Source organism: Sesamum indicum, linkage group LG5 (genome assembly GCF_000512975.1).
Source record: "Sesamum indicum cultivar Zhongzhi No. 13 linkage group LG5, S_indicum_v1.0, whole genome shotgun sequence".
NCBI lineage: Eukaryota > Viridiplantae > Streptophyta > Magnoliopsida > Lamiales > Pedaliaceae > Sesamum > Sesamum indicum.
In genome coordinates, this window is record NC_026149.1 from 5527513 (window position 1) to 5549929 (window position 22417).

The window sequence follows — 22417 nt, forward strand, 5'->3', positions numbered from 1 at the left end:
ATTCATTCACAGAAGCAGCATCTTGAGCATACATTAGCGGGGAAATCCAAAATCCCCAGATCCACCAAGGAGGGATCCTATCTGTCAAAGTCATAAGATAAGGTCGAATTTACTTGATTTCTAGGGGAATTTAGACAAAATATCTGACCAAGAAGCTAAGCAAGGGATCATTTACCTCTTGAAATGATGTATCCTCCAAGAGCCATGACTATCAACATAGCAAAGGATCCAAAAGTATTTGCCACAATCATGTTGCGGCCCAATGAACCCATCAGACGGAAAAGACCTATAGACATTTGATGAAGAAAGAAGAAAAGCACGAACTGCCGAAGAAATCTGCAATGTTATGCTTAAATGTAGAGCATTTATTCATCGAAACATCATTATGCATAAGAATCTCGAAAGTCAGGTTCACCTGGTAATGTTTGGGTCGAATCCAACCACATAGTATGTTACTGCCACCCAGAAACCAGACTCTATCAATGAAGTTGGAATGCTTAAAAGCCATGAAGGTATTGTATATGCCCAACTGGGGTAGAAGTGCAAGTCCCTGTGCTTGTAAAGAATCGGAAGCTTGGCAACCAGCATGGAAACCTCTGTGAAGCCATTGAAAAGAATAATCACCATTGAAAAGTACAATTCTCCCAGATAAAGGCCTCCATCATCAACTGTATCATGATGCAGTGTAGCCCGGCAGAAAACACTCATTGTAATCAGAGCAACCAAAAGGAGCTGGAAAGAACCACATTCAATGTATGTGTCAGTGTTGAATCGGTACATGATATTTGGCATGAACTAAAAGAAAAATTGGGCTGGAATATCTAGATGAACAATATTATCAATCTCAATAGTCACATACAGGTTTATAGAACCTAGAATTGCGGGACACAAAAGAATTAAATGAGAAGCCTTATGAGGTGAAAACTCATGTACAGAGATTGCTCCATTCCCTTACTAGCTCCCTTTCTCCCTCTACAGTCTCTCCCAACTTCCCTTCTGAGGCCAAACAGAGGCAAGGGCTCTGGCCACTGTTGACGTGAAAGCCAACTCCAGCCTCCTGGGTTGATAGGGACCACCAACCCTGGCCTCTGGAAACATGGCCTCTCCTAGGACCCCTGCTTCCAGCTTCATTTTGTAGTTCCTCCACTTTGACACTCTTGCGTCTATTTGTTGTCCTCCGTGCTGATGGGAGAGACTCTAGAGTCTCGTCCATCCAGGAGTCATCTCATTCACAACATAGTTGCCATCAATTAAAGAAGTATTGATAAATCTAATCAAATACTCAACAACGTTGTTTGTCATTGAACGAGTTCAAAATCTTTCTATGGGTTAGTTAGCTATAGACTTTGATGATATATTACCTGTATGAATTTGAAAACATAGATAAACAGATTCCGCTTCATAAGAAGTAATTGCCAGTCAAAGTTGGTTTTAAGAAGTTCAATCTTCTTGACCCCATATTGAGAAGATGATAAAGCTGCTGGATGATTGTAACGCTTATCAAAGGGGACATCTAGTTCCTCACATAAATTCTTCCCTATCCTGTATGAGCTAAAGGCTTCAGCAAATCTCATAACTGGTATGTATCGGTAGGGCCGATCAGATGAAGCCCAGTATTGCTCTTGGTCCTTCTTTGATATAACCTATAGAAAACAAAATTCAGTAAATAGTTCCACAGAGCTACATGCAGTCTGCAATGTAATACATACTTCTTGAAGGAAGTCCGCCACATTTTTCCGATCCGGACAACTGAAACCCATATATGCAAAGAATTCGAGGACAGCTGCACGAGGTCCCTGGTATACAATCTTGCCTTCAGACAAGAGAATAAGATCATCAAATAACTCATAAGTCTCAGGTGCTGGTTGAAGCAGAGAAATCACGGTGGTTCCTTCAAGTGCACAGGTTGAATGCCTAAGATACTTGATGATTTGGTATGTAGTCGCACTATCAAGACCAGTTGATATTTCATCCATGAATAGCACTCTTGACGGACCCACTAATAATTCACCTGTCAAACGTATAAGCTAAGTGAGCTTGTAACTCTATAATCACATCTTTGCGCCCAAAATCATAATTTAGTCCATACCTGTTGTCAGACGCTTTTTCTGACCACCAGAGATTCCTTTAATCATTTCATCTCCAACCAGAGTATCCGCACAGAGGTCCAGTCCTAAGATCTTTAATAAGCTATTTGTTAATGGAATGAGAATTAATAACTCGACATCAATTGGATGACAACCCGTTAGTCTCTAAGCTGAACAGTTATTCATTCTCTTGACAAAAGCAGTTTCCAATGCGCAAATTCTCAGTTTAGATGTAAATAATTAATAATCTACAGTTAGTGCAACAACTTTTTGCACCTTCTCATCTTTATATATCTACTAGAAAGTGATGTGAACATTGTAACGGAAGGACAGACGTTTAGCAATTCTTTTTTTCCTTTTTGATTGATGAAAGATAGCAATTATTTACTATGCACAATTTAGTTGGTTATAACTTTATTATATGCTACTATTATTTAATCCTACTAGCATTTAATTCTTCCTATTGGAGTGAAACAATGAAATTAACTATAGCTATTACTGAATATGCAAAAAGAAGAACTGTCTACTACTTACAAAATAAACTAAACACTCACACTTCCAGCAGGACTTTAATGTAAGACCCTGCTTTAGCATGGCCACTTGAGCAATGCCTCATTGCCATTACAAATACAATTGCAATGTAAAAAGCCGCTTACATTGTTTTGCTCATTAATATTATAATTATATCTGCATTAGGTTAATCTTTGTGTGTAATAGTAGCAGAGTACTATCTTTGCTGTATATATGTGGTTTAAATAGCACCACAGTTGGGTTATTTAGCAATCACTTTGGAGACCATTCTGAAATCAACATTATTACCCTAGTGGTCTTAATCCTTTCAATTTCATAACTGTATCCTATCGTTATTGACTTGCAACTTCTCCGGAGACACAGAATTCTGAAGTTAGATATATGTAGTTCATTTGCAGCGCTAAGGTAATGTATTGTTAAAATTAAAATACTATATTCAAATAGAATGAAACAAAGCATGCATCAAATATTATAGGGACAAAAGAGAAATAAAAGCATCATGCAAATGAAAATGAGACGTAGTTGAGGTAGAATTAGAGAATCAACTATTTACTAAGTTTTCAAGTGGGACAAAGTATTAAGTACTCACCACCCCAAACTAAGAAATCTTATAGTTCAAAACCATTTTCTTCTTATCTGCCTAAAGATAATGAATCTGGAAAAAGCCAACTCTTATAAATGTTTATACTTTCAGTTAAAACAATATATATCTCATATTCATTTACATGCTATGAACATGGCTTCTAGTGACAATAAATGCTAGTGTTATGTTAAGAATGTGTCTGTATATTCATATACTTTCTGATCTCACATTATGGACACATGTTCTCCAGTTCTGGCTGTTTAGGAGAGTATAAATCATATGAAATACAGAATAGATTATAATTATTTTGACCTATAATTTATTTAGTATATTAGTGCATCAAGTTAATCGATTTGAATTCATATGGACTATGTTTACAACATTGGTCGACTTTCTTGATAGACCAACATAAATAGCAAAGACTTTCTCAGCAATAAAAGAATTTTGCTTACAATCAAGCAAAGATTTCCAGATAAGCTGACTTCAACGAAAATTCAAAAAAATTTCGTATTATCTGTGTAAAATGCACCAAAGTTACACACTCTGCCGACAGGTTCTAGAAAAATACTAGGCTTGACACGTTAACTTGCTAGACAAGTGATCAGTTGATGGTTCATTAATATCACACTAACATTAGGTTTCACCTAAAATTTCTGTAATGACTTCTTCAGATGCATGGCTTTCATTTTCTATATGTTCGGAAACTTAAGAATTTGACAGTGTACTCCGTGTTTATAATTCTCCAACAGCAATTATTTGTTGTATGCTCCAACTAGACACACTCACCTGGATGAAATTTTAAGTACTCTTAAATCTACCTAGTGTGGTTGAATACCCTTGCTATCATTGTAGATTCTGAGGACAATTTAGTGTATAATGTATGAGATAACAGTGGAAAGCAGAAGCTCCTTAATACCTGCTGCTACGTGTAAACCAGATAGCTTCGTTCACAATTATTTCCTAGATGCTAGCACTAGACACATTGACCACAATGAAACTTAAAGTAATCCAAGTTTCTTTGAACCATTCTTCTAATGGATGAATTTTGCAGTAGGACATTAGCACCTAGCAACGAAACTAAAAAAACATACTGCTTACGAAGTTACACATACTGTACGCAATTTCAGCACAAACTACCAAGGTAAAGAATTTTAAAACTTTCTTTAAGCTATACACTTATTACATTATTCGCTCTTTTTGAAATGACATAAATAAGAGTTTGTTGGACAAGCAATCAACAATGTTGCAGAAAACATATACCAAATGCAGTTAACACGTTAACATCCATAAAATACCTTCAAAATGTATTCCACTAAAATGCCTGTCTCCTTCCCCTCCAAAGACAATGCCTGTAGAATGAAAATGAAATTACCTGAAGTGTTTTTTGGATAAGAGACTAATTTAAGTAATTCCATGGAAAATATATACTTTGCAGAAATGAGAAAACAAAAGATCTTCTTTTTTAACTCTTCTACTTGACAGAATCATGATTTGAATACAAAGGGAAACACACTTTCAAGAAGATGATAGGGATATTTATAGATATACAGTTCAGCAAGATGCAAAAAGGAATGGAAATTTTGGAGGCAAATCCATGATGTGAGTGGATGAAGAGAGCACATTGCTGCTGCTTGAAGGGACAAAAAAAATGTGAACAAGAAGCGGATAATGAGGTGATAATGCAAGTTTGTCATGAATTGTATTCAAGTATCAGCGTGGGATTGAGAGGATGTCTAGGATCATTTCATGTTTAATCAACCTGGAATGAACATTAATAGAGTGATCATTGCCATCAGTTTACCTTCTCAAGGAGGTAGGAGAAACACTATACTATATATATAATCCCTTATAAACCTCTAAAGCTTGATGGTTGTCTCATAGTTCTATAGAAAGTTGTCCAAACAGCATTAGTAGTAATTTGAATTTTTAAACTGTATCCTAGTTTTCTTCTGATAAATGGTCAGTTTCCTTAGAGAGAAAATGGAACCACATATTATCCTTTCATAATGGATTCTGCTGGTTTATGACTTAGGTGGTTTATGATCTTAAAAATTTGTCTAAGTGGAAGGACTTTGGCAAAATTGCTGCTAGGCCTCAAAGCAGATACAAGTAAGGCCTACAGCCTACTATACGGTATTCCCATTGTTGAGGAGTATGGTGATGAAAATGGTTTTATGGCAGGTAATAGAGAAAACTGAGTTTAGTTCTACTGTGTAATTGAGAGATTCTTAATGGTAATAAATATGGTTATTGCTTCCTGGAAATTGACACCACTGAATAATCTCTTTAATCTTATCTCCATCCCATGTGTACTAGCTTTTCTGCTCCATTGATGGATTCTGGTAGAAAGGGTGAAGGAGTTATTAACAAATGCTGCTCAAGCTTCATCATCTTTTTTGCAGATTACACATCTGAGATGAAGAAGTATGAGGAAATAGCATAAAGCTCATCAAGAGGAAATTAATTATAAGTCAACAGGTGTTATCTGTAGTCAAGAAGTCTAAACAAACAGTTGAGGAGACCTCCTCACCTAAATATCAACCGACGCAGACACATCATCATTACATTATGTAGTAATGCGGTGGATGTTCCCAGTTAAAAATCAGTTTTTTTCTTAATTAGCAACTCCCTTAAACATGCTGTTGAAAGAAAGCAGTGGTTGTGACAGGACTGGAGAAGTTACTGCAATTCAGTATCAGACTTGTACTAAAGCAAACAAAATAAATAAGAAACAAGATCTGTCTTTCAACTTCTTGAGGACTTCACAAGTGGGTTTGGGCTAAGAGGACACTTTCGGAGCTATCGTCATGATGCAAGGCACCAGGTTTTAGTTAAGGAATTGTGCATGTCATGCAAAGCTGAGGCAGCTTGTAAAGCATAAAATACATAATTCTGATCATCTATAGGGCCTTTAGCTCTTCGGTCTGAATTAAACTTCCCCATGGGCTCAACAAGTAGTCCAGAAAACCAATCAACAGATGCTGATGAAGACTTTCCAAGCACACACAATGCACAGGGCACGCCGATTGAGCTTAAGTTGCACCTGAGCAGTGCTCTTATAACATTGTGTGCAGGGGTATCAGACAAGGAAGCTTATGGACTGTTAAGGTGTAGTAATTTGTATTTGATACGTTTATTTTGGTCCGGACAGGATGGATTTTATCAGATTCTATTTGCTTGGATCTGTACTAAATAGAAAACCTAAGCGAATGAAGCATCTCACCTTCACATAAATGCACATACCTTCATGAATATATCAAGATCTTCATCAGGCTTTGTTCCAGAAACCTTCTCTCTTCTTAAAAGTTCCAGAAGCATATCTGTGGCAAGTTTAAGAGTCAGCATATCTGTGGCAAGTTTAAGAGTCAGCATCCAGCTGACTTATGCCATGCTCGGCGAACTTACCATATTTATAACCAACACCTTGACAGCGTGCTGAGAAGTCTAGTGTTTCTCTTACTGTCATCTCTGCTATGTGCCAATCTTGTTGACTGATATAAGCAGATGTCCTTTGGGGAACAAACTCATTAAGAGCATGCCCGTTGTAGGTTACTTTACCTGACATCTTAAAGAGTCAAAGTTTCGGTCTGTTAAAAGTTTTTAACAGCATTAATCAGATCCCTATGATTGCATAATAGAGCAGGTCCATGCATAATAAGTTTTACTACCTGAAGATCAGATCTGAGGCGTCCAGCAAGGGCTACCAGTAGCGTCGTCTTCCCAGAGCTTGGAGGACCTAATAATAAAGTTAATCTGAAGAATAAAAAATCATGAGTAGATATGAGAAACAAATTCCATACCAAGAATATACTAATGCACAACACCAAACAGTACATGCCTTCCTGGTCGAATTATCCCACTAATATCATCTAAAATTGTCAGCTTTCTTCTCTTACCAGAGTGTATTCTTAGCTGCCTGAATAAAGCCTTGGATTGAAAATTTGAAAACAGAAGTCAGATACTAAAAGCAAAATGTCTAGTAACTAGGAATTCAAGATAGCTGATGCTGTACCTCAGTCATGTTGATGATAAAATTTGAAATCGTAGGCAAAGCTCTACTACCAACATGAACAAATGATTCAACTGTTAAATGTTGAAATCTAACTTCAACCTTCGGTAAGTCCATATCAACTCTGCAATAGTAAATCATGGACGTAAACATCCATAAGCCAAAAAGAAAAAGTGATTTTGCGTGACAGCAGAAACTTCTAAATTTTTCAAAGCTAAGGCCATAGTAATCATTCCATTAGTAGTACTGTCGCTCTATAGGAAATCTTATATTGTGGATAATCTTTAATAGAAATCAAGTGAAACCTTTCATTAGAAAGAATGCCTGTCACAATGCTGGTTCATATAGCAATGAATCCATAAACAACTAGAAATTAAAAATTGTCTGATGAAAATTATTTCAAACATCCCTTAATTAAGTGAATGTGAAATGATCATTTTTGTCTAAAGGAGGGAGAAAAGGAAAAAGAACAAATAGCAGATCTAAGCGTTGATGTCTTTGATCACCAATGTTCGGTAGAAACTAATGTCTTGTGTTTCAGTGCAATTTCTCCTTTTCTTCTTTTCTTTTTCCCTGTTAGTCAAACCAATACGTTTATCCTATCCCTCTCTCTTCATTTCCCTCACTCCTACTGGATCCTCTCACAAAAGTTCGGGAGCACCCCGAGAACACATTCAGATCCTACAAAACACCATCTCGACACAATTTTATATTACTACATAATGCCACTTCTTCTGTACTCGAACAGTGTTTTTCCGGAAACAAGGCCTTGCCCATTGTAGTCATCCCATCATATTGAAATTTGCGTTATGGATAGAATCTCATCATACGGGGTAAATTCCAATCTAGAAATATATCCAAACCATATTTAGTCAAACAACAATCATGTCAAATAATTTAGGCCAGCAGTAGACAATACCAGGTGTGTTGGATGATAGCAGAAGCTATCCTGTATATTTTCCACACTTAGTTTGTAGCAGAGTTTTGAGTATAAAGATTCCACTAACCTGTAAAAAGTGGACCTAACCCTTGGGGATGCAGTTTATCTTCTAATAAATTCTGCTTTATCCCTGTTCTCAACTATTAGCAGGGGCAGACTTCTAATTGTTTCAGTGGTCAAACTTGTGGGATAGATAGTTGATCTGTTTACCATAAATAACTCAAATTTGACAACAATCAGCTTATCATCCAAAAAGAATTAAAAACTTGCATACTTCAATAGGAACAAACAATTGCAGAAGATATTGAAACCGATTTTTTAAGTATCAAGACCAATTCTTGTACCCGTATTCTTATTTGTCTTCCGTGTTCAGCAGAGATTCTAACAAAATCAAGTATCATACTGGATGTGATTAGATTACAACCACAATTTAGCTCCAACCCTCATATAACATGGCCCACTGTAAGTGTTTCTCTCATATATTTTAGTCGCTTGAACTGCAACTATTCAATGAGAATGAATATGATACATCATCAAAACAACTAAAAACTATACACCCTAAATGCAGTTAAGAAGTTACTTGATAATTACATTCACAACACTGATTAGACTTAGAATAGATCAAACAGTACAACCATTTTCATGACTTTTCACTGAGTGCGAACAATTCATTACTACCATATTAACACTTCAGATAAGCCCTCTGCTTGTGTTTGTATTTCCTGGCAAGACATTGGGTGATGGTGATGATGTGCTCCTATGTTATTTCTTCAGGAATACACTTTCCTCTGTTTAATTCCTTCAAAACCCAAATTGTTGTTTTAGCTTCTTCTTGAACTCCGCCCGGTCTCTATGTTGGTTGTTCCGTTTCCCATATGAGGGTAACTTAATTACAACCCCATGGTCATGGCAGGAGAAAAAAATAGTTGTAGCCATGCCACCACAGGGTTGACATGTAAGTGGAATATAGTTTGTGCCTTCCAAAATCTTTGTCCAACTCTTCTGTGATGTTAAGGCCCCCGAGAGTACCACTCAATTTTCCATAAGAAATTCTCCACCTCTTTAGCAAATCTCTTTCCATCAAGTTCCTAGGGTGGAGTTGCTCTGCCTACTACAACAAACATACTCATAAGAACACCTTCACTAGCAATACCTTCTTGCAGATGCTCTAATCTCGGCAAATCTCCTTGATATTTACCCTAGACCACCAAGCAAGTTCAGTTCCGTATCCTCAAAAGTTCTTTAATCTTTGTTTTAAAAGACTTACGCCTTCCTCAGACACAAAGTCAGTGTCACAGTCAGAGTCAAAACAAGCACGGGCATTTTCATTGGATCTGTCTCCCGGTGCACCTAATCATCTGATGTTGATATTGTGCACAGAGTCTCAAGGTACAGCAAAATTAGCTATTGCTTGCCCCAAATGACTGTCTCACCTGCCTTACGGCAGACAGTTACTTTTCTTCTCTTGATTTGCCTTTCTGTTGTTGATTCTCGTCAAACAACCCATCTTAAAAATGCAGTCCAAGAATACTTTACTGGCTTCGCTGTTCCAAATCCATATGTGGCAGTTAGCCGCTTAAAAGCCACATCCACTAACTTTCCTAAGGTTTGCCTCACAAGCATGTGCTTCATGAGCTTATGTCCAAAATTAAAGAAAGTTGGAATATGAGAAGTTATGATGTTACCCAAAATTAGTTGCAACTGAGACTAAGAGAATTTCGGGAGACCAATCTAATCTTATAGTTAAGAAAGTCTTTTCAACTTATCCCAGAGCTGGTATAAATTGTTCCAGCCACATGTTGTCTAATATTATTCACATATTTCCAAAGAGCAAAGTCTCGGAGGATCCTTTTGTCCCTCATCATCAGATTGATATCAGATCATTAGTGCTGTAGGATCTACTGCTTGAGTTTCAATTTGTTAACTTCAAGGTTGAGGCTCGGATTTTGATTAAAGTTGCAACTGCAGGCAATCTGCTGTGTGTACTTCGTCTACCTGTTGCACTCATGGCAAAAATGGTCTCTTTAAGAACAATCTAAACAAACAATTCTTGTTGGGCCAATCACCCAATCCTAATCAGCCCCCCTCATCAATATTATAAGATCTTACATCCCACATGAACCCAAGCTCATACTTAAGTGCTTATTCTGTGTCTATTTAGAGAAAAGGTTCATCCCCTGTAGTCAAACAACTGACAAGACCACACTGTTTATCGCGGCATCATTATACCATTTAGCATCTTTTTAGTTTCTGTCTGAGGAACTATAGCAAAATCAAATCGTTTAAATCTTTTTCGCCAACATTCTACACTCCTTTGGTTCCATAAGTAGATTTTGACATCCGTTTAGCATCTTCTTAGTTTCTACCTGAGGAACTACAGCAAAATCAAATTGTTTAAATCTTTTCGACATTTTACACTCCTTTGGCTCCATATTATTTTGACATCCGACAACTGAAGTCATAATTGTCTCCCATGCATGTCATAATGCAATTCACATGATCCCAATAAATCTAATCATCCATTAAACGATGGACCAAGGTCATGCAAGGCTTTCTATTCCTTGGGCACCAGGAATACAATATAAAATGAAGTACACATAAAGATGAAACCAATCTTGTAAGGAAATATATGTATTCATCCTCAAGGGTGGGCTCTGATAGATGATTATATTCAAAAGCTACACAGAAACAGTATCCAGATCCCAATATTATTAGATTGACTTGTTCTATTAAGACCAATAGATTATTACAGCAACATGAAGAACTTCTATTATACTAATAATAACTAGAGTAAATTACAACGAGCACTCCTGAGATTTCCCATAATTATAAAATACATTCTCGTCGTCTTAAAAATTGCAAATACTCATTGGAATTAATCTAACAAATACGTCTTATAATCGACGGATATTTGTGAGACCATTATTAATTCTAAGAAGATATTTATAATTTTCAAATAAAGAGGGACAGTTGTAATCCCAACAAATTTCATGGAAGGGCCTTGTAACGTACCCTAATAACTTTAATTATGATATTCACTTACATAAAGCAATATTTCCCTATCCTACTCCTATTCCTTGGTTCCCAAAGAAAGAAACGGATTGTCACTCTCAAACCACAATTACTCATCGCTCAAAATCCACCGAATTAACGAATAAATAAGTAGACATCATTACTTAAAACTAATGACATGGTCAAGACTCAAGAAAAATAATGAGAATTACTAACCTGTCGAACCGGCGTCGTACGCGAGTGAAAAAATTCTCCCAATCATCATCAACAGAGTTAATTAACCGATCCAAGACGATCTTTTGCTCTTCCGCTTGAAGAGTGTGTATGTCGATCTCCTTGGTGTCACCCACCATGTTACGGAAAATTCCGCGCCTAATGCGGCGGTACGTGGGAAGCCGCTCCAGTGCCGCCCACCGCAGCGCCTCTTCGTCGTCCACATCCTCCCTAAATGACTCGGAACGCGCCGAGAAGTTCTCCGCCGAGTTCCACATCAAAGTTTTACCAGGAATGGAAAGAAACCAAGAGAAAAAGGTAATGGGTGTGAAGATATAACGCAGTGCTGAAAATTTAGCAGCAAAATAAGGCGGTGAGGATGAGTAAAGATGACTTTGGGGCTGGCATTGTTAGTTGAACTTCATTAATGCTGTGGGTAAGAATATGGTTCAACTTTGCATTAATGGCTGTCTTTCAACCCAATTGCATGTGGTTGTTGAATTTCTGTCTCATTTACTCTGCTATCTTTTTTCTCTTCCTTTCTTCTTATTTTCTCCTTTGCTTCGGTTCATAATTTCCATCAGTTTTCACCCCCCGTCTCTGCACATGCATGTCAGATTTATACTTCCGTTCACAACCAACGCTGGCTCTACATGGATGTACAACCTCGTGAGCACAAAGTACGACAATGAACTGTGGCATCTACTACTTCCTTTCAGTTGGCACGTAAGAGCGTGAGGGGATGCATTTATTGTCCGAGTGTTTTATTTTGTTTTGTATAAATAAATTCAAAAAAATAAAGATAAATAAATATGTATTGGAAATACTTCGCATATTTGGATTTGTTTAAAATAGTTTAAAATAGATATTACATGTTTCGTTTTGCTGTAGAGATAAATTTACTATTCATTGGTAATTATGTTTCTTTTATATGTATTTATTGAAGGAATTGGTATAAATTCAAATATTAAATGAGCAATGCAAGAGATAAATAAATATTAAATGGGATCGTATCCCATATCAACCAAGACTATGTCACAACTTTAACAAGAAACACGACTTCAAAAAACAGTCGTTCGACGGGAAGGATTAATCCGAGCCACACGATTAAGGGGAAAACCAAAAATGGGGGCGAATTCACAGATAAGAAGGGAACAGTGACTTTTTGGCTAAATTAGGGCAGCCAGGAGGGATTAGTAATTTGGGTGAAAACGACATCCCTTTGAAAGCGGCTGAAGGCCAAACAAGAACACACGTGAAGGCTGCTGAACAGAGCGTAGGTGGTCACGACCCTAACCTTTGAAGCTTGAGCTTGCAAAATGAGGAAAGAACCAATGAAGGCTGAAGGAGCTTGTTTCTCTAATTTTAGTTGTCTTTTGGGGGAGATGTAATTTCTCTTGAAAAAGTATCAGAACTTGGTTTAAAAATGTACAAGGATGTTCACTTGCATTTTTTAATGAAAATTTTATGAAGTTTCTGTGCTTTTCTCTCCTTTCTTCTTCTCAATTATTCCTCACCCCCATTTCTGCATCTATCTCTTTACAATCGACATTTCAAAGTGTTGTGGAGTAATTGCAGCAGTATAATAGGAACAAATCCATTGTGGGAGAAGGGCTAACTGCAAGTATGGGAAAAGGCTCCTCCTCACGCATAACTCCACATCATCCTCTGGGAAAGGAAACCACAAATTTGTCTGATTCAAAGAGTTACAACTCCATCCATAAGATGGAGTTCCCACTCTTTAATGGGGAAGCTGCAAGGGCTTGGATCAGGAGATGTACACATTATTTTCAGATGATTCCTATCCTTAAAAACCAAAAGATGCCTTTGGCTTCGATCCATATGCAAGGTAGAGCTAAGTTATGGTATCAAGGGCATGTGGAGAAGAGGGGTGAACCTACCTGGCAAGAGTTAATTGTGATTGTGCTGGAGCAGTTTGAAGATTTAGACTATGAGAGGGTGGTAACAGAGTTCAATAAGCTTCACCAAGAAACCACAGTTAATCCATACTTAGAAAAGTTTGAAGAGTTAGAGGCACAGATGCTGATCTTCAACAAACATCTGGGAGTAGAGTTCTTCATGATGAAGTTTATTAGTGGCTTGAAAGAGGAGATAAAAGGCTATGTGGTTACTATGAAATCCACCACTCTCAATCAAGCATCATGCTTGCTAGAAAACAAGAATCCATTGTCAATGCTATTCTCATAAAGACATAGCAACCACAAAGAAACAACCAGGTGAAACCCTCATACAGACCTGTAAACAAGGCACCTTTTTACAAACCTGCATTCAAACCCTCCTATAAAGCTAGAAATGAGAACAGCCAACCTAAGAGGTTACTCACTGAGGCTGAAATGAGAGCAAGGAAAGAGAAGAACCTGTGCTATAATTGTGATGAGGTTTTTGTACCTGGACATAAGTGTAAGGTAAGGTATTCTTATATGCTGATGAATGAGGAAGAAGTCTAAGGCTTGTGAGGAGGATACATGCCAGGTAGAAGAACAAACAGAGGAAGTAGAAGAAGATGTTTCTGTCTCCTTAAATGTCATGTGTGAGAGCATTAGCAGTGGAACACTAAGAGTTAAGGGCCAGATAAATGGGAAGGATATTCATATCTTTATTGATAGTGGTAGCACTCACAGCTTCATAGATGAAAAGGTGATAAAAGCTCTAAATCTAAAAACTGAAGACACCACACCAATGATGGTGAGTATAGCTGATGGTTACAGGTTGATGAGCAAGATATTTTGTCCAGAGCTTCAATGGGAGATACAAGGGTCTCAGTTTTCCTATCTAGCCAGGGCATTAAAGCTAGGAGGATGTGAGGACTGAGGCTAGTTGGAGGATCACAATCCAGTCAAATTAGACTTTCACCAGCTGACTATTACTATAACTCACAAGGGCAAGAAGGTTATCTAAAAAGCTTTGTCCAGGAAGGGTGACCCAAGAGCCATGGTTACAGACTCTTAGTCCCTCAAATTCATTTCTTAATTTTAGCATCTTTAAATTTTATTTTTTGTCTCAGTTGGTCTCTCTTACCATTTTTCGGCGAAAACGTGACCGGAGTTTGATAGTTTGGAGGGTAAAATGGTCAATTTTAATTTTTTTTAATCACTTTAGTCCCTTAAGTTTGTAAAATTATCAAATTAGTCCTATTTTTTAGAAAGAAAATCATTTTTTTATATTTTTATATGGTACATTGTAATTATCTTATATGAAAAATAAAAACTTTGTAAATAGTCTCTTTTTTTATTTTTATAAGTGACAAAAAATATCAAAATTATAAATAAATTTATAAAACTTATCTAATCTAAAAATACAATAAAAATTTTTAAGTTCTTTCTTTAATCTTAGGAGTTAAAGATATATCTAATAAAATTAAATCTTAGCAATATCATTAAATATTAACAGCGATAATTATGAAAAAGAATTGGTGAAATGTACTTTTAATTAGATGGTTTGCTGGATTTTAAATATATATAAAATTCATTTAAGAGGTTTTTTTATAGATCTTTTTCTATAGGTTGAGATTATATATTTAGATAATCTCTTAAAATGAACTATATATATGAAATCCACCAAATACTCGAGTTAAAAAAATATAATCTACCAACTTTTTGGTCGAAAATTCAAACATTTAATAAATATTACTAAGGTTTAACCTTTTTAGACTTATCTTTAACTCTTGAAATAAAAAATTATTGACTTTAGTTTTTTTTTAATCACATTTTCATATTAGATAAGTTTTGTAAAATTTATTCATAGTTTTAGTTTTTTTTTTAAATACTAAAAAAAGAGACTGTTTATTTTAAGCTAAGTAATATATTATTATTATATTCGCAAGAGATCAAAATTTTCATTATTCACATAAGAAAATTACAACATATCAGCATAAAAAAATATATATAAATGTTATTTTTTGGTGTAAAATAGGATTACTTTGATAAATTTATAAATGTAAGGGAATAAAGTAATAAAATTAAATTTATTGATCATTCTATCCTCCAAAGAGTCAAAATTCAGCCATTTTTTTCCGCTGGAAAATAGTTAAAGGGACCAAACTGAAACAAAAATTAAAGTTTAAGGATGCTAAAGTCAATAAATAAACTTGAGGGGTTCAAATGATTTTAAACGAAAACTTAAAGGAACAAATATAGTATTTACCCTATAAATTAACTTAAAAGTGAAAAAAGTAATATTGAAACTGTCTTTTCAAAAGCAATAATCAAATATACTATCCAAGAATTCATTATTTTGAACCTAATTCCAATTATTTAAAAAACTATTTATAGATTATATATTAGTATTAAGCATAAGCAAGTGAAAGATACACAATAGATTTATATAAGTTAAGCATACAAACTACAAGAAAATAGCTCAATAGTAACGAAAAAATTAGCGTCAAAATAATTAGCAAGTAAAAATTCTTATTGCCAATCTACACTATTTAATATATAAAATTTACTTGATAACTGATTTCACAACGAAAATTTACTTGCTAAAAAATTTAGCAATGAATTGTTTGAAATATATATTAAATAAATAGATTACCATCAAAAGTTCTATTTTTTAACTAGCCCGACGGTGATTTTAAATAATATAATTAGCATCAAAAGTTTTACTTTTAATATAATTAATTTTTTTTATAGCTATTGAGCCATTTTAGAGTGAGATTTCCTTTTATCATATTTTTTACTTTTTGCTTATCAAACATTTAGGTTCAAATATTAAACATTCATTTGTTTTCCACAAATATTTACTAAAGAAACTTGAATTCTTAAAAAACATAATTATAAGTAATTCTTAGAAAACGACTTTTTATAATCTTAGGTATGTTTAAAGTATTTACCATAATTCTTCCTTACGGTAAAAATACTCGCCACGATTTCCAACTATGGCTAATTTTTGGCGTCACCTATTGAAACACTGGTTAATAGTCGTTGTCTAATTAGGACTAATAATTTACCATAAAATTTTTCACTTTTGAGTACAGTAATATTTAGCCATGACAAAGATGCATATTTCTTGTAGTGACGTCATCTAAATTCTTATAATAATTAATGGCATCATATGAATGAACAATCTATCATTTTTCTTGAATTATGAGGGGGAAAACATTTACTTTTGTATAACTCATAATTATGTTATTTGAACATACTGATATGCATAAGTAATGCCTTCAAACATAATTAGAATAATTCATTTTTTAGGAGTAAAAAAGATTTAGCATAAATTTTCATATTTTGAGGGGTCTAATATTTATGGAGTAAAATTCATCTTCATATATGAGTTTTGCCATTAACGTCATTTTTTATAACTAAATATAAATGACTAAGTTAGTACTTGAATTTTATTATTAATATCACTTTAATATCCAATTAATATTTTTTAATTTTTATTATCTTTTATGTAATGATTATTTTACCGTAGATACTAAAACTGAAAATAATTAATACAACAAATTCTTTTTTTTGCATAAAAAATTATTTCTTCTTTGTTTAAACCATTTGATGTTCAAGTTTTGTATTTTGATTATTATACTTGATAATAATATTTTTGGTCTCAAGTCTCAAACCCTCGTTTCTACGTGTAATAACATCCAAGTCTCAAGAGAGGGTGTTTATCTAATTGTCCTTTGAGAAAAAAGCTTTTTAGTTACTTAACATGGGATATCCTTTTAATTTTACTTGAAATGATCTTGTTATTTCCAGGGTTTTATTTGGTCCCAGATGGATGTGAGTGGAGTGGATAATAGGTACTTATGATGTGAGTTAATGGATGAGACATATCTTCTCCACTTCTGACCAATCTACTCTGTGGCTATGTACACATCAAGAATGAGGAGAGTAATGTGTGAATGATAGTCTTGACTTTGCAATTTGATTCCTGGCCTCCATTCTCTAAACATCTATCAACATCAGAACAACAAAACCTATGAACACAAGTATCCTAGTAATAAACTCCTACACATGGAAGGCTAATCTTTGACAGGACGCTTCCCATGAGGATCTAATCTGGGGATTCTAACACTTGATGTGGTTGCAGTTAATGTGCTACTGGAGTCTAATGATTGAGAACTGGATACGCCAGAAGGTCCAGAAGCAGAGGATGATGCAGTTGGCCGACGGGGCATTCTGTATCTAGATCCGGAGTATCCAGGTCTTGTTGGTTCTTCAACAATATTGCTATGCTTCTTTGACAACATTACGACAACGCGATCCATGTCGGGCCGTGATTTTGGATCAGACTGCACGCATAGCAACCCTATATGTATGCACAATGCTATTTGATCGGCATCTGCTGACGACTCTAGTGTTGGATCCATAATTTCCAAACTCCGGTGTTTCTTGTAAAGCTTGTACGCCTGTAAACAACAGAAGTACATAGAAGAAACATTCTCAGTCACATTTCGAAGCTTATTTACCCAAAAAAAAAAAAAGAAAGAAAAGAAAGGAGATTAGGAGGATGACATGTGAAACCAGCAAAAGGCATTACTACTTGTATATATATACTCTACTATTATGGTAACAACAAAAAGTAGATAGATTATATCTGCAATTTAGCTTTCGTTAGACTGTTAGCATAAGAATTTCGAAAACTTCAAGAGGGAATCGGCAATCGAAAAGGTGATGGACCCCTCCTGTAAGAATAGTTTCAGTACTATAGCTATCAGTATACACCCAAGAAACGTATTTTTACCCATTCGGGCAGGCTCTGTGAATCAGGATCTCTGTTAAACTTTGAATTTTTCTGTCCACTGATCAGCTCCAGAACCACAACCCCAAAACTGAACACGTCTGCTTTTTCAGAAAGATGGCCATGTATGAGATACTCTGGTGCCATGTATCCACTGTTATCCATAGTAAATTTGCCACTTAGCAGAATGTAATTGGATGTTGCTATGCAACTCAAACCTGAATTGCAATATAACAACAAGGGTCAATTACACTTAGACCCCCTTATAAGAATGCGAAATTACACTTTCCCTCAAAAAAGTTTTAGAATTACACTTACACCCCTCCTGAAATTTATTGCTTACACATGACATCTAATGTTCGTTAGAGTTTGAACAAAAAAACTGATGTTAGCAAACAAATTACATATATTTTTAGTTTTACCCCTCATTAAACATTCCCATGTAATAATTTTATATTTCTATGGGGAAAAATGTGAAGATGTTAACCTCACTTCCTAGATATGCATTAAATTTATCTCTTTGTAAGTATAAAAATATGCTAAGGAATGTTAAATGACAGCCAGAATTAAAAATATATATAATTTTTTTTGTTAGCATCAGTATTTCTCGTCCAAATTCTAACAAGAGCGAGTCAACTGTAAACGAAGAAGTTTCTAGAGGGGGATGGTGTAAGTGTACTTTCAAAACTTCTTTGGGGAAAGTGTAATTTCACATTTTTATAGGGGGTCTAAGTGTAATTAACCCTAAAACAAAGAGCTGAACTTCAAAATTTTCCAGGGAATGAAAACATACTTGGTACCAGCTACACGAGTGTTGACATGAGTTTCATCTTCAGGATAGAGTCGTGCCATGCCAAAGTCAGAGATCTTGGGAACCCATTTTTCATCAAGTAGGATATTGCTAGCTTTGATGTCCCGATGTATGATGCGACAAGGAGCCTCTTCATGAAGATAAAGCAAGCCCTTCGCCATGCCTGTTATCACGTCATACCTTCGTTTCCAATCAAGAAATTCCCGTTTATCAGACTCTACATCAATGCCATGAAACAGTGTCAATACCTTATTTTGATGGCACATAAATCTAGTGAAGATTACCAGTTGAAAATAGGTTTCAATTAGGTTCATCCTATGAAAATGTTTTAATGCTTAGACATTGAACAGGCCCAAATGTGTTCCTTTTAGCATTCCATCATATTATGTTGTAATAAGAACCTGCAGAGGATGGCCAAGCACTATGGGAAACTTGTCAACAATTGCATTAGATAACAGAGATGAATGGAAATTACTTCCACTTGCTTTCTGAGAATTTATGATTCAAAAACTTTCAGGGTGTTCCGTTACTGCATGGGAATTGTATGACTGGGGCTTAAAATTATGATTACATTTACTAAAAATGTGGAATTACAATGTCAAAACTTGTGTTCCATCAAGCACGAATCCATATAATCATAGGACTTTTAAGCACACCCCAAAGTTGCTGATCCAATCAAGTAGTATCACTATTTATTCAAATTGTAGGCAACAATTTGCAGTAGAAACTATAATGAGTTTACATTTCCACTGGATTTCTAGAAAACAAGATTTACATTCTCATGGGTTTCCATAATATATCGCAATTGTACATGCTTAAGCATAGTTCCAACTTAATGCCAGTCATACGAAGCAATCTATTGAATGCCAAGGCCAACTGATTATCTCTAAAAAAGAATAGCTAACAACCTTATTCTGTACACTTTGCAGTTGTTTCCAAAAGTTTCTTTGAATTGAAAAGTATTCAGAAACAATTTGACTGGAAGATTACATATTTCATGTAACGTGCATTTTGTCTCTCAATGTTTGACATGATTAAATGGCAAAGTGCTTTATTTGGTTATCAGGACTACTCATGGCCGGCCAACTTTGTGGGATTACATCAAAGAACCAACACAGATATGATTTGCAATTCAAGCTTCACAATGCTAAATTGAAAGTGTTCTGCACAAATAATAAAAGATAAATTTTATTTACCCGACTCGCATTGCAGTTGACACCAAACATGCAAAATGAGGTAATACAAACAACTTGCAACCAAAATTAGATCCTAGGCTTTAGAGATTAATATTTGGATTGATTTCTTGTCAGAGGATATCAAACAAGATGATAACAAGACTTAAATAATTGTGTTTTTACTGATCATAGAGAAACCGAATGATATCAAACCTTTTTAGTGTATAGATGATGATAGAGAAACCGAATGATAATCAAAAGGCAGAAGGACGAAATAAACAAGAGAACTTACTGAATAGCAACTTGTCAAGGCTCTCATTAGCCACATATTGATAGACAAGCAGCTTTTCTGCGCCATGTACACAGTAACCCAACAATTTCACCACATTTCTATGCTGTACACGTGCCAAAAGCTTTGACTCACTCTGGAACTCTTTCGTCCCCTGCGCTGAGCCCTGCGAAAGTTTCTTCACAGCTATTTCTCTTCCATCATCCAACTTTCCCTGTAAATTCCACATGCAAACCAGCCAAAATTGAATCTTTGTCCAACAACTTGATTGAATTTCATTAGTTTACAGTTTTTTCAGCCACCCAGACTCACACCCCTACCCAATCCCAACTCTATATGTTTCTTTTCTCAAGAGAAATTCAAATCCCACAAGATAATATACAAGTCTTGAGACTCAATCTTGATGATACATTTACCTTGTAAACTGGGCCGAATCCCCCTTCACCGAGCTTTAGAGTGTGATGAAAATTTTTTGTAGCTGCAACAAGGGTGTCAAAGGAAAACTCCCTTTGTCCTTGTGCTTGTGCTGCAATTTTCTCCAAGTCCACCTCGTTTCGGTCTTTAATCAAACAGTTGATGTTGAGGAAACACACATCCCATAAACGCCCCAAGACATCAGTCCGATGATGAAAACCAGAAAAACAAGACAAGAATCAAATAATTACAACTCGAAAAAAGTCACCTTTGCTTGAGTTAAATGTGAATGGCTTGATCAGATTCTGGAGGAAGCTTCTGTGTTTAGTCATTTCATCCTACCATTCCATGAATGAGTAGGGTACTGGGGGCTTGAAGTTTTGACATTATGAATTCACGAACGCGTATCGAAGTAGATATACTCATCTCTGGGCCACCTAATACTCCAGGTGCTTCCAATGAAACAAGCGTGTTGACTTGAGATTGACGGGGTGGTAGGAACTCGTTATCAAAACCCGCCGGCTGCGCTAACATATTATATTGGGATAATTACATTTTACACCCTCTCGCCATTACCATTCTTATATAAATTATTCCTGTCTTTTTAAAAATTACAAAAATTATCCTTGACATTCTTTAAAATCTCAAAATGCCTCTGTTGATTTGGACAAACTTCAATTTAATTTTTCAATAATAAAAATACCCTCATGAGTATTCTGTAATTACCAAAAGATAAAGAAAAATGTCAAAATAATATTTATGAGATAAGTAATATAATCTCATATATTTTTTTATTATTTATACTAATTTTTAATTTAAATTATTTTATTAATTTTTTTATTGAATTTGTATATAAATTTACATCTATTAATAATTAATATATTAAATTATTTAATTGATATATTAATAGAAATTAGTTATTAGCTTATAAATTCAAATTAAAAAATTATTACACTTGTATAAATTATTTTAAATTTTTAAGATTAAAAAATTATTTATACTCTATTTTTATTTATAATTAAATTTTATTAAAATTAATAAGGTATAATTCAAAATAAATTATGTAGTTTATATAATTTATATTAGAATAAGTAAAATATATAATATTATAAAAAATATTTTAAATTATTAAATAATTTTTAAAAAAAAAATATTCGTTCTTCCCATTCCTATCACAATGTCTACCCTCAACTTCTGTCTGTGCCTTCATTCCCACAGCCCCATTGAGGCCTACGGCCGTGCCCCACTTGCACCCAATCTTTCATCCTCCTTCGCCATTGTTAGCCATCAAATATATATATATATATATATAAAATATATACATATAAATATATTCAATTATATTACATCTTTATATATTTATATTATAAACATATATACATGTATGCATAATTCATTAATGTTGATAAAATTTAGTTATAAACAAAAATAAAAAAATAAATTTTTTAATTTTAAGAATTTAAAATAATTTATATAAGTGTGATAATTTTTAATCTAAATTTATAAGCTAGTAACTAATTTTTATTAATATATTAATTAAATAATTTAATATTTCAATTATTAAGTGGTGCAAATTTATATACGAATTCAATAAAAAAATTAATAAATTAATTTAAATTAAAATTAACAATTAATATATATAATTATATAAAAATAT

At 34.6% G+C, this 22417-nt stretch overlaps 2 protein-coding genes across 2 annotated transcripts in view; both read right to left on the minus strand.

The window, feature by feature from the left end:
* Positions 1-11980, minus strand: part of LOC105162099 (ABC transporter G family member 32) — a gene marked incomplete in the record, with an annotated part of 17273 nt that extends 5293 nt beyond the window's left edge. The window contains 13 exon segments of the mRNA XM_011080038.2: positions 1-81; positions 176-336; positions 416-732; positions 1362-1643; positions 1710-2011; positions 2090-2180; positions 4497-4550; positions 6445-6521; positions 6607-6766; positions 6870-6954; positions 7040-7128; positions 7214-7334; positions 11379-11980. Of these exon segments, the coding sequence (XP_011078340.1) occupies positions 1-81; positions 176-336; positions 416-732; positions 1362-1643; positions 1710-2011; positions 2090-2180; positions 4497-4550; positions 6445-6521; positions 6607-6766; positions 6870-6954; positions 7040-7128; positions 7214-7334; positions 11379-11653 (2095 nt within the window).
* Positions 17151-21184, minus strand: LOC105162100 (putative receptor-like protein kinase At4g00960). The gene is made up of 6 exons (XM_011080039.2): positions 21029-21184; positions 20763-20905; positions 20350-20560; positions 18865-19099; positions 18075-18225; positions 17151-17739 (listed from the first exon to the last, which is right to left on the minus strand). Exons 1-6 carry the CDS (start codon positions 21090-21092, stop codon positions 17353-17355), a joined length of 1191 nt encoding a protein of 396 aa, XP_011078341.1. The 5' UTR covers positions 21093-21184; the 3' UTR covers positions 17151-17352.

What these genes read in the sequence shown, in the direction of transcription:
- LOC105162100 (XM_011080039.2), bottom strand. Translation starts at nt 21,092, where the DNA reads ATGACTAAACACAGAAGCTTCCTCCAGAATCTGATCAAGCCATTCACA. An exon ending in CCTTGACAAGTTGCTATTCA is followed by an intron (nt 19,100 to 20,349) that starts GTAAGTTCTCTT and finishes GCATTGATGTAG; the next exon opens with AGTCTGATAAACGGGAATTT. An exon ending in CACAGAGCCTGCCCGAATGG is followed by an intron (nt 17,740 to 18,074) that starts GTAAAAATACGT and finishes TGTTGTTTACAG; the next exon opens with GCGTACAAGCTTTACAAGAA.